At 38.8% G+C, this 21,406-nt stretch overlaps 1 protein-coding gene across 1 annotated transcript in view; it reads right to left on the minus strand.

Annotated features, from left to right (window-relative positions):
- Window positions 1-5,301: 5,301 nt before the first annotated feature.
- The window catches only part of mtss1lb (MTSS I-BAR domain containing 2b), an 89,941-nt gene continuing 73,836 nt past the window's right edge, over window positions 5,302-21,406 (minus strand). The window contains exons 13-15 of the mRNA XM_047362737.1: window positions 20,935-21,117; window positions 15,978-16,143; window positions 5,302-14,658 (exon numbers count right to left, since the gene is read on the minus strand). Of these exons, the coding sequence (XP_047218693.1) occupies window positions 13,775-14,658; window positions 15,978-16,143; window positions 20,935-21,117 (1,233 nt within the window). The 3' untranslated portion in view covers window positions 5,302-13,774. The remainder of the gene's footprint in view (window positions 14,659-15,977; window positions 16,144-20,934; window positions 21,118-21,406) is intronic.

The raw sequence follows: 21,406 nt of genomic DNA on the forward strand, positions 1-21,406 counted from the left end.
ATTACAAGGATCCGTTGATACTATATTCGTTGAAATCAATCACTGTGAGAGGACTATAAGATCCAAACTAAGTTGAACTGTTTTTAACAAAAGGTCTGTGGCATCTCAGTGTCTAATGATTGGCAGTTGTAATGATGACAATGAATTTATAATCCTGTTTAATCCATATTGTCAAACAATATACTAACATGTTGCCTGAGGCAGCTGTGGCTATCAGCTCAAACTGAGTATGTTTGTTAAGCAGTGCTGCACATCTTTCTTCTCAAAGAAAAGAGTAAGTAGCTGCTTCCTCTCTCTTAGTTTTCTCTAATGCCCCTTTCCCTCTTTTCTTTCTAGTAGTCGGATTTTGAATTTCACAAATTACAAAACGCAAAAAAAAACCTTCCAGGCTTTAGGACCCATACACCCCCTCAATGTTACAAAAAGACGGTGAGGGAACTTGGAAAAGAATAGACTTAATGTACAGGGGCCAAAAAGTGTTTTTGCATCATCGCTAGGCTTTTGCAGTTTTGAAGGTAAGGAAGGAATTCTCTGGATAATAAATTCTGCACTTAAGTAATTGAAAAAAAGGATGACTTCCATTTTTGAAAGCATTCTTTGTTTACAGCATTTTTTCACACCTGCCTAAAACTTTTGCAAAGTAGAGTATATGTCCAAAATGCTTAGTTAGAGTTGAATGTGGATGATGGACTTCTTCTAGATTCTTGTTCTGCAACTAATTGTAGAACTCAAAAAGATTTTTTTTTGTAGTTGTCAATTAATTTTGAGGTGTGGTAGGACAAATGTTCAGATCAGAACGTGAGAGCCGCATTGTGAGTAGAAGTGTTTTAATAATAATACAACAGGTAATTTACAGGACATAGAACACAGGTGGGTATACAGACATGAAGCAGGTAGGCATGACAAACAGAAGGATCCAGTGGTGAACAATTAAACCCAGAGAGTTTAAATATGGAGGCAGGGTGGAGAAATGACCAATGAACAAGAAGAGCTAATCACATGATCACGTAGAGCAGCTGGAGGTAGGAAGAATACAGAGCAACTGAAGGAGGCAGGATAACTAACACAGATGAGCAGGAATACAGAAACACTAGAAATAATCAGAACTCTAAATGTACAGGAATACATGAAACAAAGAAACATTGGGGTGGACTAAAATAACAGCAACAAAAGAACGCAAACACACAAGCCACTCTACATCGAATACAGGAGAATCATGACAGCAGTAACATCTGCTATTTAAATAGAGAACCGCAGTGGATGCTGTGTACCTGAAGCAGCAGTATAAAAGTCAACACTATACATGTTTAGGCCAGAACTGGCTCGCAAAAGGACCTACACAAAGGCAAAACTTAGCTTTTACAGTATCTGATGAGACCCAAATGAGTGTTAGAAAGATTTTTTATCAGTTTTGAGTGATGCTAGAATTTTTCTGTGCGACAGTACCCAAATCTTTTTAAGGTGTGATAAAGCAATTCCCTGATAGTGCTGAGTCACACATTTTAAAACTAATATTTACTATTCAACAGAGGAGATCTGGCACCTCACATACATTCCAGCCTCTTGCATGCACAGGCATACACTCCCTCAAAAGGCACAATGTCGGACTCTCAGTCTGAAGCTGCTGTAAGTCTAAATGAAGAAAGTCTTCTGTCACATTAATTGTGGCCCACATACTTTTAATTAAATGTCTTTGTGTGGTTCGCTGTTGGTGATGTGGTGTTAAGTACAATAAGTGTGTCCTTGTTCTTTTTTTGACGTTTAATCAAAACCAGATGACAAAGATTTGGTTGAGCAAACCCAGAGACTATTTGGTGATTCTTAGCAGGCGATAGCCGGTAGCATCTTTTGTGATGGAAACTGAACAGTAACCTGGAGAAACCCTAATAAAGGATAATGAAAAGTCCGTTGTGTGTGTAATGCTCGGCTCACTTGTTCTGAATGGAGGATTTTGTTTGATTATTTTTATTAATAGAAAAACAATCATTTCATTTTCTAATAAAAATGAAATTGAGGATGTCCCCGTGTTTTCAGAGGATGTGAAGCTTGGTTGCCTGAATAACTTGTGAGCATCAGACATCATTTGTTTGAACTGGGTGTGTTGTAGTGAAAGACTTGGGCACCCCCTATTGGCAAACAAAAACTTACCTTCTTTCTTTTCTAACCATTAAATTTCTTCTGGATGAGTAATCTACAGTTCTTCTATCATGTGAAACGATTTATTTTATAACTGATCAATGACATGAACAGTAAATATTGAAGAATATTGTGTTTTTGGTACTTGTTTAAATAGCATGTAAATAGTGCAATAAACCCTAACACCCTAATCCTCAAATTGACTCTTGATTCTAAAATGGTCTAAAATCACATGCATGTTGCAACTATTAGACAAAGTTGCATATTTAACTTGAAAGATTCAAGCATATCTAAACCCATTAAGGAACTATTGATGGATAAATCTGTAACAGAAGGAGATTATATCCAGAATAAAAGTATGTTTTTCAACTCAGACTAAAACTGCAAAATGCAGCCTGTTACAGGAAATATGTGGTTCCTTAAATTATCATTATTATTATCCCCAAATTAAATCCATTCTTTTCTTGGGACAGCTAATGAGTCATATTTTGGCCTTTCTGCTAAACAGTGAATTTCAACTGAGCCTTCTGGTAGTTCCAGCTCTGCTTGTAAACAAACAGTTTAGAAAAAGCATAAAAGCTATATTGTCATCATCTGCATTTGCAAAAATGTCATTATGAAAACATTTAATTATCAGAAAAAACATTGAAATAAAATTACAGTGGTGGAGCTGAAAATTCATCATTCTTCTTTAATAGTACTTCGATCACCTACTGTTTTGCTTTCTGCAGCATCATTTATCTTAGAAATGCCTCCATGTGTTTCAAGATAGTTATACTGATAATGCAGCAGTGACAGGGAGGGAGAAAGAAGGAGGTCCATCGTCCATGTTAATCATTTTATTCTATGTTCATATGGGGTGTAATGGTTCACACAAATTATGGTTGGGTAGGATTTTGGTTTGCTTCAGTCAAGAGAAACAAATAAAAAATGGCCACTATACAACTGACTGGAGAATTGGTTATATTTATTTAAATAAATAATCGATAATAGGGTATAGCCGCTGGCTGGGTGGCTTGCTGCATGGAGGGATTACAACAATAAGGCCCAGCTGGTGAGAAATCCTCTCTGGCCAGAGAGACTATCATGACAGTACTAGAGCTTTGTCTCATTTCATATGCTGTGCAGCATTTTGGACAGGTTGAATGCTGCAGGCAGCTGGATTTGAACTTAACTGATTTTTCTTCAATAACAATGAAGATTACATTCAGCTTGAACTTGCAGAGTGAGCGTCATGCCTTATTGCTGTTGGAAATAGTTTTTACTGTGACATAGTTTTGGTTAGGTCCTCCTTTCTTTCTCCACTGCAGCAGGAGGAGAAACAATTTTTTTTATGTGTCCTGTCACTCCATTTTAGGCATAACATATGGAGCATATGGTTGTGTACATGTGCCAGGGTTCTACAAAAAGGATATTTCAAAACAGTATCCTAATTGCTTGATCAACTTTATTAATTTCAGATTCAATCCAGAATCAGAGAAGGCAGGCCACACTGATAGTATAGTAAGTAATATGAGTTTGTATGACCTTCAAGCATTTTAGTAATTGTGTGTTGATGTGTGTGGATGTGTGTGTGTGTTTGTGTAATCCTGTTTTGGCATCACAGTGAGAACCAATTTTCCGATTTCACCATCAAATTGAGGACCGTTTGTACCAAAGTGAGGACATTTTGCTGGTCCTCATGACCTATTTTACTAACAGTTAGGTTTAGGACTAAGGATTGAATTGAGTTTAGGTTAAGGTTAGGGTTAGGCATGCACTGGTAATGGTTAGGTTTAGGGTTATTGTCAGGGTTATGGCATAGAAAGGGTTGAAAATGACTGAAAATCAATGGAAGTCAATGGGAGTCAACACACTTGGAAATGTCACCTGGAAGTGTACATTTTTAAGTGTGGGGTCAGAAGGCAGCAGCACTTCCAGGCAGCCAGACATGAAGCATCACCCTAGGTCAGCCATATACCCAGCACAGAAGCAGGTCACCAGCAAAGCACAAGAGCAGTGGCCTCTTGGTCAAAGAGGCACAATGCGCGACGCAGGGCACCAAAGCCCCCCTGACCCAAGCACACCACCTACCCTAGCTGCGCAGGCTAAGCTTGGGAACTGCTCCTGCACCAACACCTGGCAGCAAGAACTCCTGCGTCCACTTGTCTTGCTTTTGTTGGGGTACCTCTTGGTGGGGTGGCCGTCTGTGCTTTAGATGTGGAGAGGGCCTCAACATTATCCTTGGTTTGGCAGGTCGGGGGGTCTCTCCCACTTGGTGCTGGGCTGTCTCGCTGCCAGGCCCTAGCACAGGTGCCTGGGAGTTTCGGCCTTTGGCCTGCACTCTAAGATGTGGCAGCAGTGCTGGGTCAGGCGTTTCGGTGCCCTTATTCTTCTGTACTTTACAGGCAACGTACCTTTGAACATAAGGTCTGAAAGGTTGCCTCGTGTCTGTCTGCCTGGGGCTGCTGCTCCCTTCTTCAGAAGCTGAGGCTACATGCTCTTTGCAGTTCTTCGACGTTAAGTCTTGCTTGCTTTCTTTGGACAAATTTGTGTTCACACGCCCACTACACACAAACTCACTTCAACACCGACACAAAGGCACACATACTATGTCTTTCTGTCTTCACAAGGACTTTGCATTGATTTCTATTCATTTTTCATTCATTTAATGGCCTAACCCTAACCCTGGAACCCTGAAACTGTTTTGTGAATAGCTTTTATGAATCATTATCAAAGGTACTTCTGATATTTTAGCTATAAATCATCAATATTAAAGAAACACATTTAGCAGCTCCAAAATAAATAAAAAAAACCGTAGCAGCTAGCTGAGCTGCAATGCTAAGACTACCATAGGCAGAAAAACAGGAACAACAAACAGTAATGTAGTTTCAACTGTATTACTTTTATTTCTGTCCTTTTCTGTAACAGTAATAATGCTAACAACATTTTGTTCAACATTTATTTGGCTGTAGCTCTGGCACACCCACACTTCCTTTGTTAATGTATAAAACCCATGGGTTTTAACATAAAATGTCTGAAGAGTGGATCTGATTTATAGTGTAGTGAATAAACTGATTCCTTGACTCAAATGGACACTAAAATGCCTCAAAGTGCAAAACACATACAACAGTTTAAGAGCTTTGCTGTGGATTATTGAGAGATAAGACCAGTTCGACACAGCAGCACAGTTTAAGTACAACTTTTATTAATACTGGAATCATCACAGTGCGTTTTGATACATTAGCAGTGACTGAACTTAACAGAAAAGGGTAAATTGTTCAAAAAAAGAAGACGGAAAAAAACTTTATATCAGTGACGAAGAGAAAACAGCCTTAAAAATCAATTTACAATAAATTAAAGAAAAAGAACATCAAAGGGGCATAGAAAAAACACAATAGACAAAACCACAGTGACTGCAACTTGGGGTAAGAGAGGACTACATAATCAGATAGTGTAGAAATAAGAATAAGTGGGTTTTCACACTGTCAATGTCTTGGTGAACAAAGTAGCCCCATAGACAATGTCTCAATGTTAACTTCAGCAGAGATTTCTCTTAGAGTTCAGATCTTATCTGTCAAGAAGGAGTAAGAGAAAGAGAGCAAGAGTGACTACTGAGATGTTGAGTAAAGACAGTAAAACATTCACTTTAGTTACAGCGACAGTGGCACCTGTAGGCCGATTTGGCTACTTGGTAATGGATGGCTGTTTGATGGGAACTTGTAATGAGCCCCCTGGAGGACATCAGTGAACCCTTGTGCGGCCACTGAGGATCTACCTTTGTCATATTCACTTCAGATGTGTGTCTGTGAATGTACATTGGATTTCTTCAGTATCAGACTTCAAGAAGGATTGACAGATTGTGTGTGGGAAGTGGAAGCGAAGAACAGTAGGGGTTTTAACCACGTGTCCTTATTCAACATGCAAACTCTTTCACACAAACACACACACACATAGAAAATTTAATAAAATTTTAACTTGGGCAGATGGCTTAGGAGCGGGAAGTGTGCAACAATTTCATGATACTTATTTTAGTCTAACTACAAACATAGAACAACCTGTAAGATTATGGACAAGCACTGTAATGTTTTTATATGGATTACTCCCATAATGAGCAGTATCATTCAAAATAAAGCTTGAAAATGTACTTTTATGCATTTGGGAATGTACGGAAGTATATAAAAAAGAAATACCTGTCACATGCAGATGTTGTCCTTCCATATATTTTACAATTGAGTTCATGTGGTGAACCAATGCTCACAGTGGAAGTCTTCCAGCATATCAATAATCTATTTATCCAAAGAAACTGACATAAGGCTGGTCAGAGAGGTAACTGGCTGAAAGAAGTTGGCAATGGAGGAAGTTGTTTATCTAATGACAAATCTCATATACTGTAGTTTTTAGAAAAAACTAATAAAATCAGTTTTAGCTCAGTAGGGTCTATTGGGAGATCACTGTTTGAATCAAGAGCATTGCATGGCATCAGAAAGGCTATATTTGAACGACAAGTTGGCTGAGTATAGAAGGAATCACTACAACACTGCTGGCTGGCTTCTCTTTTGCATTATAGAATAAATGAACCCTCATACTGAGTGTTTCTCTTATTTACATAAACAATACTGTTCTGAAATTGTTATGGCTGCAGATAAATGAGATTTGTTGCAACAGAAATAAAGACCAAAGACAGTTACAGCTATTTCAGAATTAACTGGACTAGATGACCTCCAGCCATCTAGTTCACTGAAATTAATTATTTAACTTTAAGTCCTGCAGCATATGGTCATGTCTCCAGAAATGATGAAAGATTGACGAAAACATTTGCATACAAATATCTGAAGCAAACAAAAGTGAGTTATTTTAGGTGTGACTATGATATCTGATGATCTTGTAGTTCAGTAAAACAAAAACCTACACTGTGAAAAAAATCAAGGAAATCGTGTTGAACCCAGTGATTGGAAAATGTAATTGAATTGATTAAAAGACCAAATTATATGCAAAAATATACATTTTTAATGCACCCTTGTTAATGTTAAAGCTGCTTGACCTTCTGTGGGGGTTTTTTGCACAGAAGCTCACTGAGAAACAATGAATATCACATTAAGCTGCATTTGGGATGCTGCCAAGAAACCTTTTTTAATGCCTGATCAAAATTAATTAAAATGTAGTCTAGCATTGAGATGAAGTGTTAGACATCCATCTGCTTGCCTTGAAAACAGCTCCCATTAGTGCATCCACCAGGGAGAAGTTTACCCCAGTTAACAATTCCAACTTATAGAACTACCCATCCAGGACGTGTTAGTCACTACAACACATGCCCACATTTGCACCTTTGCACACATCTCGCCAACTTGAAGTTAATAGATATAGAGGGATGGTGTAAGGAATAAATGAATGGAAAAACTGAGATAATAAACAGAGCAAAGAGTTTATTCACAGAGGACGTAGATTTGAAATTAAGACTTCATCACAATAATTTTTCATTAGCTTTGATAGACTAAGAGGCACAAAGAGACAGAAAACAGCCATTTGGGGCTCCCGCCATCCACCATGACAAGCACTGTTTCTAATTTGCCTGCTGCACACCATCTCGGGGTGTTCTGATCTATGGAAGAAGATGAGGGCTCAGGAAATACTGAGGGTCTAAATAGAGAGGTGAGGGATGAAAGACCTCAACTGCTGAAAAAGGCCTGAATTTATGCAAAGCTGCCTGCTGCTTGCTTTAGTTTATCAAAGAGTGCTTCGAAGCAATTTGAAAATATGTGCCTATGTTGGAGCATGCAAGCTGGCACAATGTACCTTTATGTTCATTTGTCAGCACAAACAGACTGCAGCTTTGCCTATATTTTGGTTGGCCTGTTATTCAGAAAAAGATGACACTTGAGCAGCTTGTTGAGACAGTCAGTTTGGTGTGAAATAATTAATCACAGTAAAACATTGTTTTGTTGGATTAGCTTGGCTTAACTGGTAGAAGTGTAACAATATCTTTTGGAATAAGAACTTGCAAAATTAAACATTCACAATATTTATCATCTAAGCCTAAATCTACCTGCTTAAGTGTTATCCAGTGGACCACATTTGGTTACGTAGGTTTATGCTAATATTACTCAACATGACGGTTCTAAACTTGACATTGTGTTCCAATGTTAGACACTTTTTTGAAGTAATATGGTTATTGAGTTGTCATATTGTGTTTGACAGGGTAAAATAAAGACTACAAATTGGATTAACTAACAATTATTGGTTATGTAAGCACTAGAGAAAACTACATCTTTTCAATACTTCTTGACAGCATTTTTGATAACTCTTCAAAAGAAAAATATAGAGAAACTGACTGAACACATTAGCCGACGAGCAAATTCTGATTGAAAAAAGAGGCGTAATTTTGCCACAAAGTGACCAAAACCAATGAGTTCCCCTGGATGAACTGAGTTTTCAGTCACAAACACATTTATTTGTCTGCAAAAAATCTTCACCCGGTAGTTCGGTAAATACCCTTTATTTTTAAAACACTCATTCAATCAGTGAATAAATAATTTTATATTTCTGGTCTAGGAAAAGACGTGGGCCAAGCTGGAACCTCCCCATCATGTACATGTCAAATGTGGCTAGTCAGCTCTTTTTAGCATGTTTTCATGTTACCTTATACCTCGCCCCGCCCCTCTCTTCAGCAGTTTGCTACATGTTTATTATTATGTTTCTCTGTTTTCGGAAACCTTATTTCTGGGAGTTAAATTATTAATCAAGGTGCATAAATTCCCACTAAAACTTGTTAATTAGTGATATTAATTGTTAATGTAATTGTTAATTACTCCTTCACTGACAAGATACGAATGTTTTGTTGGCAATGTAAGAATACCATGATTGGCTAACCATTAGCCACCAACAGTGCTTTGGTGGGAATGTCCTCTGCTGAGCTAAAGGGCAATTTCACAGTTTTTTCACGAGTCTAGACTGTATGATATCAGCTCTATTTTAAACTCTAAAATGTTTTGTGTGGTAAAACTTGAAATGACTAATTCTACCCTAAACAGAGATTCTGGAGAACACAGCGTGGGATTTATTCAATTTCTGTAAACAAATACAAAAAAAAATAAACATTACAATATTTGGTATTAACTTATTGTTAATTTATTTTCACCTCAAGATCACCATAAAATGAGACCATAAAATCACATCTCGTTACTCAAAATAATTCATTATCTGGTAATTTATCATTACAGTCTGCCTAAATTGGTGTTCTGGAGTAAATAACCGTGCCGTTTCTGTTCCTCATGTTAAACCAAAACCTACAGCCAGCCAGACTTTTTGTAAAGGAGAACAGGATTGGAAAAAAAAATCTAGTTCTGTTACTGAGTTGATGTGTGTATGTTGGAATAGAGCAAATAAATTATGTAACACTTACTTTTTATGGGTTTCTTTCCACAGGGTCGTAAAACAAAAAACAAAAAAACCTTTAAGAAGCTGCTTTTTGTGGACAATAAGTAGGTACTTCCGTAGCTTATAGAAATTTATAGATCAAAACTATACACTATGGAACCACTTTTGAAGGGTAAGATAAATATGTAATAAGGAAAAAAACTGTAGTATTTTCCTTTGTCATACCCACAGTGAAATACCAGTGTAAATGTAAATGCCTGCCACTAAATTGCCGGCCTCCTATTTTTGTTGTATACTGATTTAAGTTGTTAAACTTTGAAGCTCTGGAATTGATTTAGCCTTTAACTCATCAGTACATTCATCATATGCATGTATACATTTAATGGCAGGTTATCTAAAGACAAAAAACTATAAACAATTACTTGCATAATAAAAGAAACATTTTATAGGAATGGAATCAACACTTCCTATTCTTGCCTTCATTCCATCATTCAGTCAGCACACAGCATCCACATGTGATGAAAGACCCAAACAGTGGTTTCCCCTTAACTAAGACATAAAAAAAAAAAAAAAATGTAACCCCTCTGGAAGTATTATTTGCTGTTGGAGGGTCTAAATTTCCAAAATCTAAGAGCTCATATTAATGCTTATGTTCATATCACTGCTGGAGGAGTGTACAGACTTGGTGACGAAGAGTTCATAAGCCAAAAGATCAACAGCCAAACAAGGATACGCTCACACACACACTCATTTACTCACACACTTAATCTTAGCCTTACATCCTACATCCATATGTTACACAGCTTAGTAATTTGTGTTACCAAAGGACTTTTCCCCCCTTATTTTTACAATAAGAGCAAGACGTGGTATTTAAACAGTACCATAGAAGGCAAAAAATTAAAAAAGTAAACTGAACATGTCATGTATTATTTTCTAACAAACCTTTATACCACATCTGTACTCCTGATTCTTTTTTACAAGTACAGCACATACAGTACATATTGTATGAAGAGGCAGTGAAATGCTCATTCCACACTTCTTTAACTCTTCCTGTCAACTTTAAAAGACTGATCTGTATCCTCCCACAGCAAGCACATCAAAAAGGCTTAACCAATTCTCAAATCTTAAAGATCATACTTTCATAACGTTTTGTCCTGAGCTTAACTTAATGATTGGCACAAAACTAAGCTGAACTGTGCTGGGTTTCCTAGGGTTTTTTTTGTTTGTTTGTTTTGTTTCCTTTTTTTCTTTGACCATTGAGAATTTCTTTGAAAGTACCTAAATGCAGACACTTTTCATCTGGAAGATTTTTCGGGCAACTCTTTTGAATCCTTTAGGAAATATCTTTCCATACCGTAGCTTTGATAAAAGTGTCATTTAGGAACAAATCCAACAAATGTGCTTTGACTGCAACTACAGTTAACCCCCAAATTGTGTAGATGATTGTATTTTTATTTAGCCAAGGTTTGTTTCTGATAGGAAATGAAATGGGCATCTCAAAAGATGTTTCCTATGGATGTTTCCACAAGTATTTTGACAACTTATCTTTGGAGATGAGCTCTAAGTGCTTGATGTTGGAAGGCCTCTTTGCTTTCACCCTAATCTTTAGCACCCTCCACAGATTTTGAATAAGATTCAAGTTGGGACTCTAGTTGGGTCACTTGTAAATGTTAATATTACTTCCAGTCAGAAGAAAAATGGTAGCTTTAAAAGATGACTTTCACATCTAATGTCCAAAAGACTGGCCCAAAGTAACTGCTAATTAACTTGTTTGCCATATAAAAGTATAAAACCTTGGACATTTTACTTCTTACTATATCTCTTACAAACTCCATGTTCAATATTTGTCTATATGATGTTGTAAACTATCACCAGGTTTTTCGACTAAAGTAGTTCTAGTCATAGACAGGACAAATGCTAACTTGTTACCAAAGATAAATCATCAAGATACCTGTGGAAATATCATCAAGTGTTTGATTGCAGTAATGCCTGTATAATGTTTTCCACAAGGGTATAAATATTTTTTCTCGTGCCATTTTTGAATAAAATGTAAATAATATAGATCATTTAAGTTTTCAAAATTAACACTCATTTTAAATTGTTTATCTTTTGAGACACAGCTGTCTAATTTCCTATTAGAAACAAACTTCTTGGTTGATTGAAAATAACTTCAATGCAAATATTCCAAGGCTGTGAATAATTTGGGGTTTAGTATTTTATCTACACTTTAGAAAATAGTAATAGCTTGTAAGTGTTACTGTGTTATTATACTGTAACATTGAGCATTGTGAAATGTAATTGACACAAGATAAGGCTGGATCAGCTGGGTTCAAGGCTTAAGTCTATGATTAAAATAATATGTACAATTCTCTCAAATGAGCTGATATTGTTTTGTTGTGTTTGCACACAAAATGAAACTCTTCAGTATTCTGGAAGTGTTTTCATTTTAATTTCCGCCTAATTGGAATCAAGTTTTGTAGTTTATTTTTATTTTAAATTTGTTTTTTGTTTTTTTTACTTTACACTCAAATAAATAAAAAAACTTAGATGTGATGTCCCTTTCCTGAGATGGTGCTTAAATTACGTTGCAATCAACTCAATGTGCTTTAAAGTACTGGGAGGTATTTTTCCATTTGCAAAAAGTTTCATCTGGGTGACTGAGGCCTAGAAACCTGAAGCATGTCTCCAAAAATCTTCTTGCTCGGTAAAACATATTTTTTCCAGCACGTCTTCAGTCCTTAAAATACCTATGCAGACAAACATTTCAATCCACAACAGGCAATAATTTGTATAGCCTTAACACCGGACCCATCTTCAGATTAAAATTCTCCTACACTTTCCAAACATGTCTCGCATTTAACCAATCACTCTAGTGCTACCAGTCTTCTTCACGTTCTCTTTGCTCCTCACTGTCTTCTTCTAATTTCCTCAGGACGCAGTCATTGCTTTAACTCCCCCCCCCAGGATGACTACATCAAAAACTACTGGCTATTGTACAGACTCTACTCTCATCAAAGTGCTTACAGTTTCTATTTTTTCAAATTTTTGTAATCACTTCATTTACTAGAAAGAAACTGGGACAGAGAAAAAGAGAGAGAAAGAGAGAGAGGCGCATGAAAAACGCATGAATTCACAGTCGATATGTAATTTAGCTTTCCTGATGATTGCCTGAATGGGACAAAGGAGAACTTGCAATCCTCCAAATCGAACCGCTTCCTTAAAACAAGAAAATAAACCACATTTATTGCTCCGTTTCTGATTTAACTTTTTTTTTTCTCTCTCTGCTTCTAAAAAATATATGAATATATCTATACGCCTGAATAACTTCCCATACAGTGGTAACAAGGTAAACGACATCACGATATAAACAAGAAAATATGCACATAACACACAGGAGAAAAAAGCCCTGCCCTCGTTGGGTAACCAGCTGTCCTGCAGCAGAGCTCTACCCACCCCTGCTTGCACACAGACGCACACCCACACATAATCAACCACATCTACCCATACACTCCAATGTACATGTTCCCACATGCATACGAATGCATGTGTAAAATGAACAGAAAGAGAGAGAGGAGATTAGGCAACAAGTACGGCTCAATACCAACACTGTTTTTACATCATGGGGAACCAGAGCGACCATCTGGTTTGTTAGCTCCCCGTACTCGTACCAAGCGGTTTGATGGCCTTATCAGCACAGTGCATCGTTGTTAAGACAACCTGGATTCAATTCTAGCTGGTCACAAAGCAATATGAGTCCCCCACCTCTCTCTCTCTGGTCTTCATCAGCCCCTTCCTTCAGTCATCAGTCTTTCATCTGGAATCAGTAAGCTGGGTTAGTTGGACAACAGGATAGGGGGAGGGGTAAGTTGGCAAACAGAACAGAATCCAGTGTTCTTTCTTTGCATCCATTAATTTAAAATATTGTTTTCTTCCAAGTCTCTCCATCCCTGTTTGAGGGTGAATAGAAGGCAAACATGCGTCCAACACACATTAGTTATAGTGGCCTGCTAGGAGCCGGTCAATATTAAGTATTTCACTTGTAATTGTCAGCACTGGTTAAGATTACTTATGTTATCATCATATTAGACTGTATATCATTAACTCTAAAGGAGTCTTTAAACATTTTCTATATGTTTTCTTTTTATTCATCCTCTGTTATGTTATAGCTTTTCCAACATGATTATGTTTTTGTGTATGCACTAGTTGGTTGGGTCCTACGACACCAACATTTAACCTTCTATCAGCTGACAACCATCCTCCTTTGTTCAGGTTTGTTAGCTAATCACAATATACGGGGAGCCGAGCGGTCATTAGAGACCGTTTTGCGAAGACGAACTCCTCTCCTGATTGTGGTCAGCATATCACCAGACCCCTCGGCCCTTTCTGTTTCTGGCTGAGTTTCACTCAGGCCCCCTGGTGTTGGGGTTGGGTCATCTGGGAGAGTGGGGAAAGGAAACTGACCCTCACCAAGAGCATGTGCGCTTGCTACCAACTCGCCAATCTTCTCCACTAAGCTGTGCCGGTTTGCTGCGATCATCTGCTCCACTTCTGATCCAGCTCCTGAGCCTGACACCATGCCAAGGGTGCCAAGTTGCTGGGCGTAGACCTCTAGTGCTGCCCCTGACCCCCAGGCAGTGTTGGGCAGGCTGAGGCGCTTTGGTGATGCCTTCACGTAATCAAGCCCTCCTTGCCCATCCTCAGCCCCAGTGAAGAACACGCACTCTTCACTACCCACTCGAACGGGCACGCCACCTGCTTGCCCTCCTCCTGCATAGCCACCTGCGCCAGGTGAATCCGAGTCTGCGGGAACGGTGGGTGTTTTGACAGGCACAATGGGTGGTCGGATAGGGATAGGCCCTGCACTGGACAGTGTACGCCTCACTCCTGGTTTGGTCGATGGGGTTCGACGAATAGTGGCAGTGCCGGGAGTACCTGATCCTCCCCCACCACCAGCTCCACCTGGTTGTCCTGGTATCACATGAGCTCCTGGACCAAGGACCCCACTGGGCAATCCAGCTGTACTGGCTGGCCTTTTGGTCTGGATCATGCGCCTGTAGTTCTGGGCAATGTTGGAATGGCGAGGAATTGTGGAGGACTTGTCAAACTCTGCCTGGCCATCTGGGCCATCAGTGTCACCGTTCACAGAGTAGCAGTCGTAATCTGAACCTATTTTTTGTTCAGGTCAAACAGAAAAAGAGAAAATTTCTAAATTTTAGATTAGTCAGTAACAACAGTGTCTTACAGCAACATTCATTTCACTTAAACCTTTCCAAAATTTTCTGTTTTTTATTGCCATATTATCAACACAAACTAGAGCACAATTGTGAAGCAGAAGAAAATTATGCCTGGTTCTTAATGCTTTTAAAAAATAAGAATGTGATAAATTGTTGTATTTGTCTTCAGCCTGTGAGTCAGTACTAGAACTACCTTTCACTGCAATTACAACAGCAAGTCTTAGATGTATGTCTAAACTTTGTTGCCCACTCTTCTCCCAAAATAGCTTGATGTCAGACTGGGTGAAGATGGCCTGGTAACAGCAAGTCTCAATTAGATTTATATCTGGCATTTGATTGGGTCATTCTTATATATGAATATAATTTGATGAATACAGGAAGCCATTGTAGATCTGGCTGCATGTTCAAGGTCTTTGTTCTCTTGGAAGGTGAACCGCCACCCCATTCTCTAATCATTTGTGCCTTCTAACAGATTTTCTTCCAGGATTGCTCTGTTTTTAGCATTCCCCCATCATCTCATCCACTGACAAGCTTTCATTTCCCTACTGAAGAAAAACATTCCCACAGCATGATGCTGCCCCCACCATGGCACATACCTCTAAGGTCTTTACCGAGCTTTGCATTTATACTAAGAAAAACTTAAACACAGGTAGAATCTACCATTTAGGTTAGTTTTTAATGAATTTTACTCAGGGGTATCAGCGTAAAGAGTGGCACAATAATACACTGTATGTCAGTTTTTACATTTTTATATCTAAAAACTATACAATTTTTCTGTTAGAACAAGGAACATGTAAATATGTCCAAGGGTAATTAATGCCTTTACAATTATCTTTATGCAAAGATACTAAACAAAAAATATACTGTGGTAAAAAGGCTGAATTCACATAGTGTATTAAAACTAACCATTAAAACTAAGAAGTATATTTCTTAGTTTTATCTCTATTGTTGCCTTGTTCAAGGAAACTGTCAGCATCCATCTGTCAAAACCTATGGCTGCTGCTTGGACTATTAAATGAATAATTCAAGTTATCTGATGTTTGTAACACAGAAGCAAGGGATTCCAGTGAAACACTATGGAAATAAATTTTCAAAAAAGGCTCAGCATTTCTTGATAATATTCATAGTTTAGTCAGGACTCTTCACTGGCTGCTTCTCCTGAGATGCTACCAGAAATAAGATGAATGTAGTCAGGTGAAAGGTAACAAGATTAAATGCTGCAGTAGAGAGCGTAGAAGATTAGAGGCTCACCTTGGGAAGGGATTGTGTCCTCAGAGCAGGATGGGGTTGTTGTCTCTGTGCTATATCCACTGGAGTATTGCAGGGAGTCTCGGCTGCTTTTCTGCTGCTCCACACTTAGCCCCCTGGTCAGTACCATGGCTAGGTCACTGGCTGCTGGAGAAACCTCCTCACCATGCTGAGGACGGACACACAGGAAATTAGGGCTGCCAGTTTAGTCTAACAATCTGGTGATATGGAAAATGTAATAGATGAATTTGAATGAATTAAAATGCTACACTTACAATAGGTTATGATGTGTGTTTCTATCAGTGAAGTTAGAAAGATATTATGAAAATGTACAGGTGACTGCTCCATTGCTGTTGCTACTCCTACATTATGAAATGTTTTCTGATTTATATTAAATGGTAAATGGTGAATTGTCTGCACTTGTATAGCGCTTTATCAAGTTAGAGGACTCCAAATCGTTTTACACTACAATCAGTCATCCACTCATTCACACACATATTCACACACTGACAGTGGTGGGCTACATTGTAGCTACAGCTGTCCTAGGGCTGCCATACAATCAGCGCCACCGGGCCTTATGACTACCATCACCAAGCAAGACGGGTGAAGTGTCGTGCCCAAGGACACAACGACTAAACGAACAGAGCAGGGGTTCAAACCAGCAACCCAACGATAACAGGATGAACCCCCTACCACCTAAGCCATTGTCGCCCTATAAATGTATTTACACATGCATTTTAGATGTTCCCTAGCTTCAAGGGCGTAATTTGCTAGGGGGGGGGGGCTTAGTGGGGTTATGACCCCCCCAAAAATCTGATGAAGTCAATATGACCCCCCCAATATAATAACATCACTCCGATTTACAAATAAATAATGCATAAATAACTTGTTGATTTTCTTTTATTTTAATTTGCCACCAAAATAACCTCATCATCTGGTAATGTAATCCCCCTCCTCCTCCCAAAAACTTGGTATCACCCAACCAACTTTCTCCACCAAGCATTCACAGTTTGCTGTACTTTTGATTCAGTCACTGGTGAGAGTAATAGTACTCTCAAAAAAGTGGACAGACAACGTTTTTTCACAGTTGGTCAACAACAACACCATGTAAAAAGAGCGAAAATCAAAATGAGGTAAATATGTATGTATTGTTAAGTTAGTTTTCTCAATGCTGCTCGCACGCGCCTGTACACGCAGACACACTGAATGGCGGTGCATGTAAACTAGCTCCGTACTAGCTAGGTACAGTGGTACCCAGGTGCTTTGTTAGACCTGTCACCTGGACCTCTGGGGCTGAAGCTCCAGATGTTTTCAGAACAGCATCTCATGAAAGAAGACATTTAGGAGTTCAGGTCTGTTCAAAAGATAAATTAAGTCCCAAAATGACAGTCATCACATTTTATTAAAAACAATCAGATTTGTTTCTGTTGTGTTCCATATAATCAATGCCCGCTCTACCCAACCTGACAATGAGTCTAAAGGAAAAGAAGGCAAATAACCACTTTTATGCCACAAATAACCAATGTTTTGCCATGCTGCACCGTGACTCAGGCGGACTGGCAATTTCTTTATTCTGGACAAATCCAGAACGGCTGTTTGGTCCAGGAGCTTCGGCCTGCCTCATTAATCACCCGAAAAGTTACACTGAGCGCATCAAACAGGGCTACAACAGGGGAGATGGCTCATTTCAGAGCAGCCGTGGAGCCAACCAGAGAGTGGGAGTCTGATAGGTGTGTGCTCCCAGGAACAGGTGGAAGCAGAGCGGCTTAACCCAGGCTGAAGTTAGCGTTAAACCTGAGAGCTGGCTTAGAATGGGTTAATTGTAAGCTAGTGCTAATCACCCAGCAAGACATGAGGTGGAGGTTCACTAATGAGCATCATCAGGGTCATGATGAGGAACTTTCACCTGAACTACAGGTGAAGTTAAATGACCTGGCCGTGAAGGAAAACTGTAGGAACCCTCTCTGTGAACTTCTACAGGGGTTGGACAATAAAACTGAAACACCTGGTTTTAGACCACAATAATTTATTAGTATGGTGTAGGGCCTCCTTTAGCGGCCAATACAACGTCAATTCGTCTTGGGAATGACATATACAAGTCCTGCACAGTGGTCAGAGGGATTTTAAGCCATTCTTCTTGCAGGATAGTGGCCAGGTCACTACGTAATACTGGTGGAGGAAAACGTTTTCTGACTCGCTCCTCCAAAACACCCCAAAGTGGCTCAATAATATTTAGATAATAATATTTAGATCTGGTGACTGTGTGTGTATTGGTGCATTGTCATCCTGATACACGGCACCGCCTTCAGGATACAATGTTTCAACCATTGGATGCACACGGTCCTCAAGAATGGTTCGGTAGTCCTTGGCTGTGACGCACCCATCTAGCACAAGTATTGGGCCAAGGGAATTCCATGATATGGCAGCCCAAACCATTTGCAGCCCAAGATTTGCGCTCCCTGCACCATTGAAACCGACGTTTGGCATTGGAATGAGTGACCAAAGGTTTGGCTATAGCATCCCGGCCGTGTATATTGACCCTGTGGAGCTCCCGACGGACAGTTCTGGTGGAAACAGGAGAGTTGAGGTGCACATTTAATTCTGCTGTGATTTGGGCAGCCGTGGTTTTATGTTTTTTGGATACAATCCGGGTTAGCACCCGAACATCCCTTTCAGACAGCTTCCTCTTGCGTCCACAGTTAATCCTGTTGGATGTGGTTCGTCCTTCTTGGTGATATGCTGACATTACCCTGGATACCATGGCTCTTGATACATCACAAAGACTTGCTGTCTTGGTCACAGATGCGCCAGCAAGACGTGCACCAACAATTTGTCCTCTTTTGAACTCTGGTATGTCACCCATAATGTTGTGTGCATTTCAATATTTTGAGCAAAACTGTGCTCTTACCCTGCTAATTGAACCTTCACACTCTGCTCTTACTGGTGCAATGTGCAATCAATGAAGACTGGCTACCAGGCTGGTCCAATTTAGCCATGAAACCTCCCTAAAATGACAGGTGTTTCAGTTTCATTGTCCAACCCCTGTAGCTGGATCTGCATCATGATGTGAAAAATACTTGATCTTTAGTCAAAAGGTTCATGAGAGGAGGTACATATTTTAATGAAATGCTGGGATAGGTCACAGCATAATTAAAATAAATAAATGTGTTTTTACAGGTTACCATTCCATTAAAATCTAAGAAAATCAATTTTATACCAGTTTTCTTTTTAGAAATGTTAGCAATTATGACAATGGATCCTCAGATGTGGGAGAGAGAGTGAGAGAGTAAAATTTTAAAAAGTCATTTACATTATCTGCTTCTACCAAATGTTTTCTCATCAGTTATAAACTGTTAATCTTCATCCTTCACTTAAACTACTGACAAAAAATTAAAACCAAGTCAAATTATTGTGAAGCTTTGAAACACCACAATGCAACATTCATGAATATAAAGGTAAACTGCAGAGTAAATACCAAGAAAACAGGAAAGTTAAGTAAATCACAGTAAAAGCATTAGAATGAATGTCTAAAACAGGTACACAAAATTAGCCTGACTCCTTTTACAAAAGTAAATGATTTAATAAATAAACAACTAGGCAGAGAGCTTAACCCCCCCCCCATTGCTAGACCCAAAGTTACGCCCTTGCCTAGCTTTACCACACATAGTTACATTTTATTGATAATTAGCAGGCTTAAACGGAATTATGTCTCACGCTGGTGATTTATTTGAACGCTTAAAATTACGATGGTTGGATCATGGATATATTACAACATGTAGGGCAGTGTGTTCTACAAGCCAGCTGGGTTGGGAAACACAGGTAAAAAGAATAAGTTAGCTGTGCTCACTCTTTCTGAACAATAAAGATATTAATGTAGACTAATTTGACACCGGACTGAGGCCAAAACACTTTTGACATTCAGGTTACATTTTAAATGTCAGTTTGTTTAGTCAAGTTTCTGGACCACTGTAAAAAATAGGGATGAAATGGCTGCTGGTTTTAATGATTAGCTTGGTAAAATTTCCAATAGAATTACCGTATTAATGTGAAATGACCACCTAAACCGTATTCCATAACTGCATCATAAGAACACAGCATCTGCTCTGCAGATCCAAACAGAAGGATATTTCAATCATCAAGAACCAAGAGTTGAATGTAGCTCTGTTTTGGACTTCACAACTGTGTAAAAAAGGCTTTTGGAAAATTTTGCCTTCATGCAAGAAAGAGACATGAACAGCCATCTGCCTCCAACAGCCTAACAGCTAATGGAAAGTAAGCTACCTTTTAAACAGTTAGATGCAGCCTTCAGAAGGATCTGGTTAGTCTATTGAACTTGTTACCATCTTGTCAGATATTTTAGACTATCAGCATTATAGTCCACCGTCTGCTGCAGGACAGCAAAAATAATTTCATTAGACTTTATACCTGAGGCAATTTGACAGCCGTCTATTTACTTTGACTCTGTTTTCTCAATAAAGCAGATAAACTGAGACTCAACCTTCATTTCGTTCTTCTATTGTTTTGACTAATTTATTTACTTACCTTTATTTACACAAGTATTTTTTTAAAGACTCAGGATCTAAAAAAGGGCATAATGTAATATAGAAAATATATGAATTGTGTTTTTGTAGTGAAACAGATTCTAAATTAAGTAGAGATGTTATTGTTTGAATACAGAGCATTTATTAGATATAAAATGAGTGAAATTAGGCATATTTGTTTAGAACTTTGACCACAAGATGGCAAACATAAGCCAACTTGAATGTGTAACTGCAACCAAAGTCTTCAATGTGTTAATGCTAATAGCTCCAGTACTCATTCAGCTGCTTCTGCACAGACTTTTTGCACATCTTCATCCTATAAAAAAAAATCTGTGATACACAGCAATCACCCAAAATGTTCATATCACTCATAATAATAAGAATAAGCCATCTTCTGTCTTCATGTCATCTAGAATTACCTTGGCAGCAATTGTAGCTGGTGTCATCCGAGGCCTCTGCCCATTTTCTGGGTGTGACGCTGCGACGTATCCCTGGGAGCCTGGCGAGCCTTCGCTCTCCCTCAGCCTATCAACAGGCTCCTTTCTCCTCTGAACCGGTGCTGCAGCCACAGGCTGCTCATACTGACCTGCTTTGGACCAGTCCTGAGGAGTTGAGGGGAATTAATAAGCATTAACTGAATGGTAGAATTAGCACATAAGACTTGTCTTCTTTCCAGCAGTTTGAAACCCTTCGCCTGAGTGTAGAGAACAGGCTGAGTCTTGGTGAGTGTGTGGAAAGCTGTTATACATTTGTTTTTAACTTTTAAAGAACATATGATGATGACTGAAACCCTGCTTGATCTTTGCTGAGTCACCAGTAGGTTTATTACAGAACTAGGGAGGCAGGTGATGCTAAAAAAAAGAATGCATGCATACAGAGCAGCCCATGATG

Source organism: Girardinichthys multiradiatus, chromosome 4 (assembly GCF_021462225.1).
Source record: "Girardinichthys multiradiatus isolate DD_20200921_A chromosome 4, DD_fGirMul_XY1, whole genome shotgun sequence".
NCBI lineage: Eukaryota > Metazoa > Chordata > Actinopteri > Cyprinodontiformes > Goodeidae > Girardinichthys > Girardinichthys multiradiatus.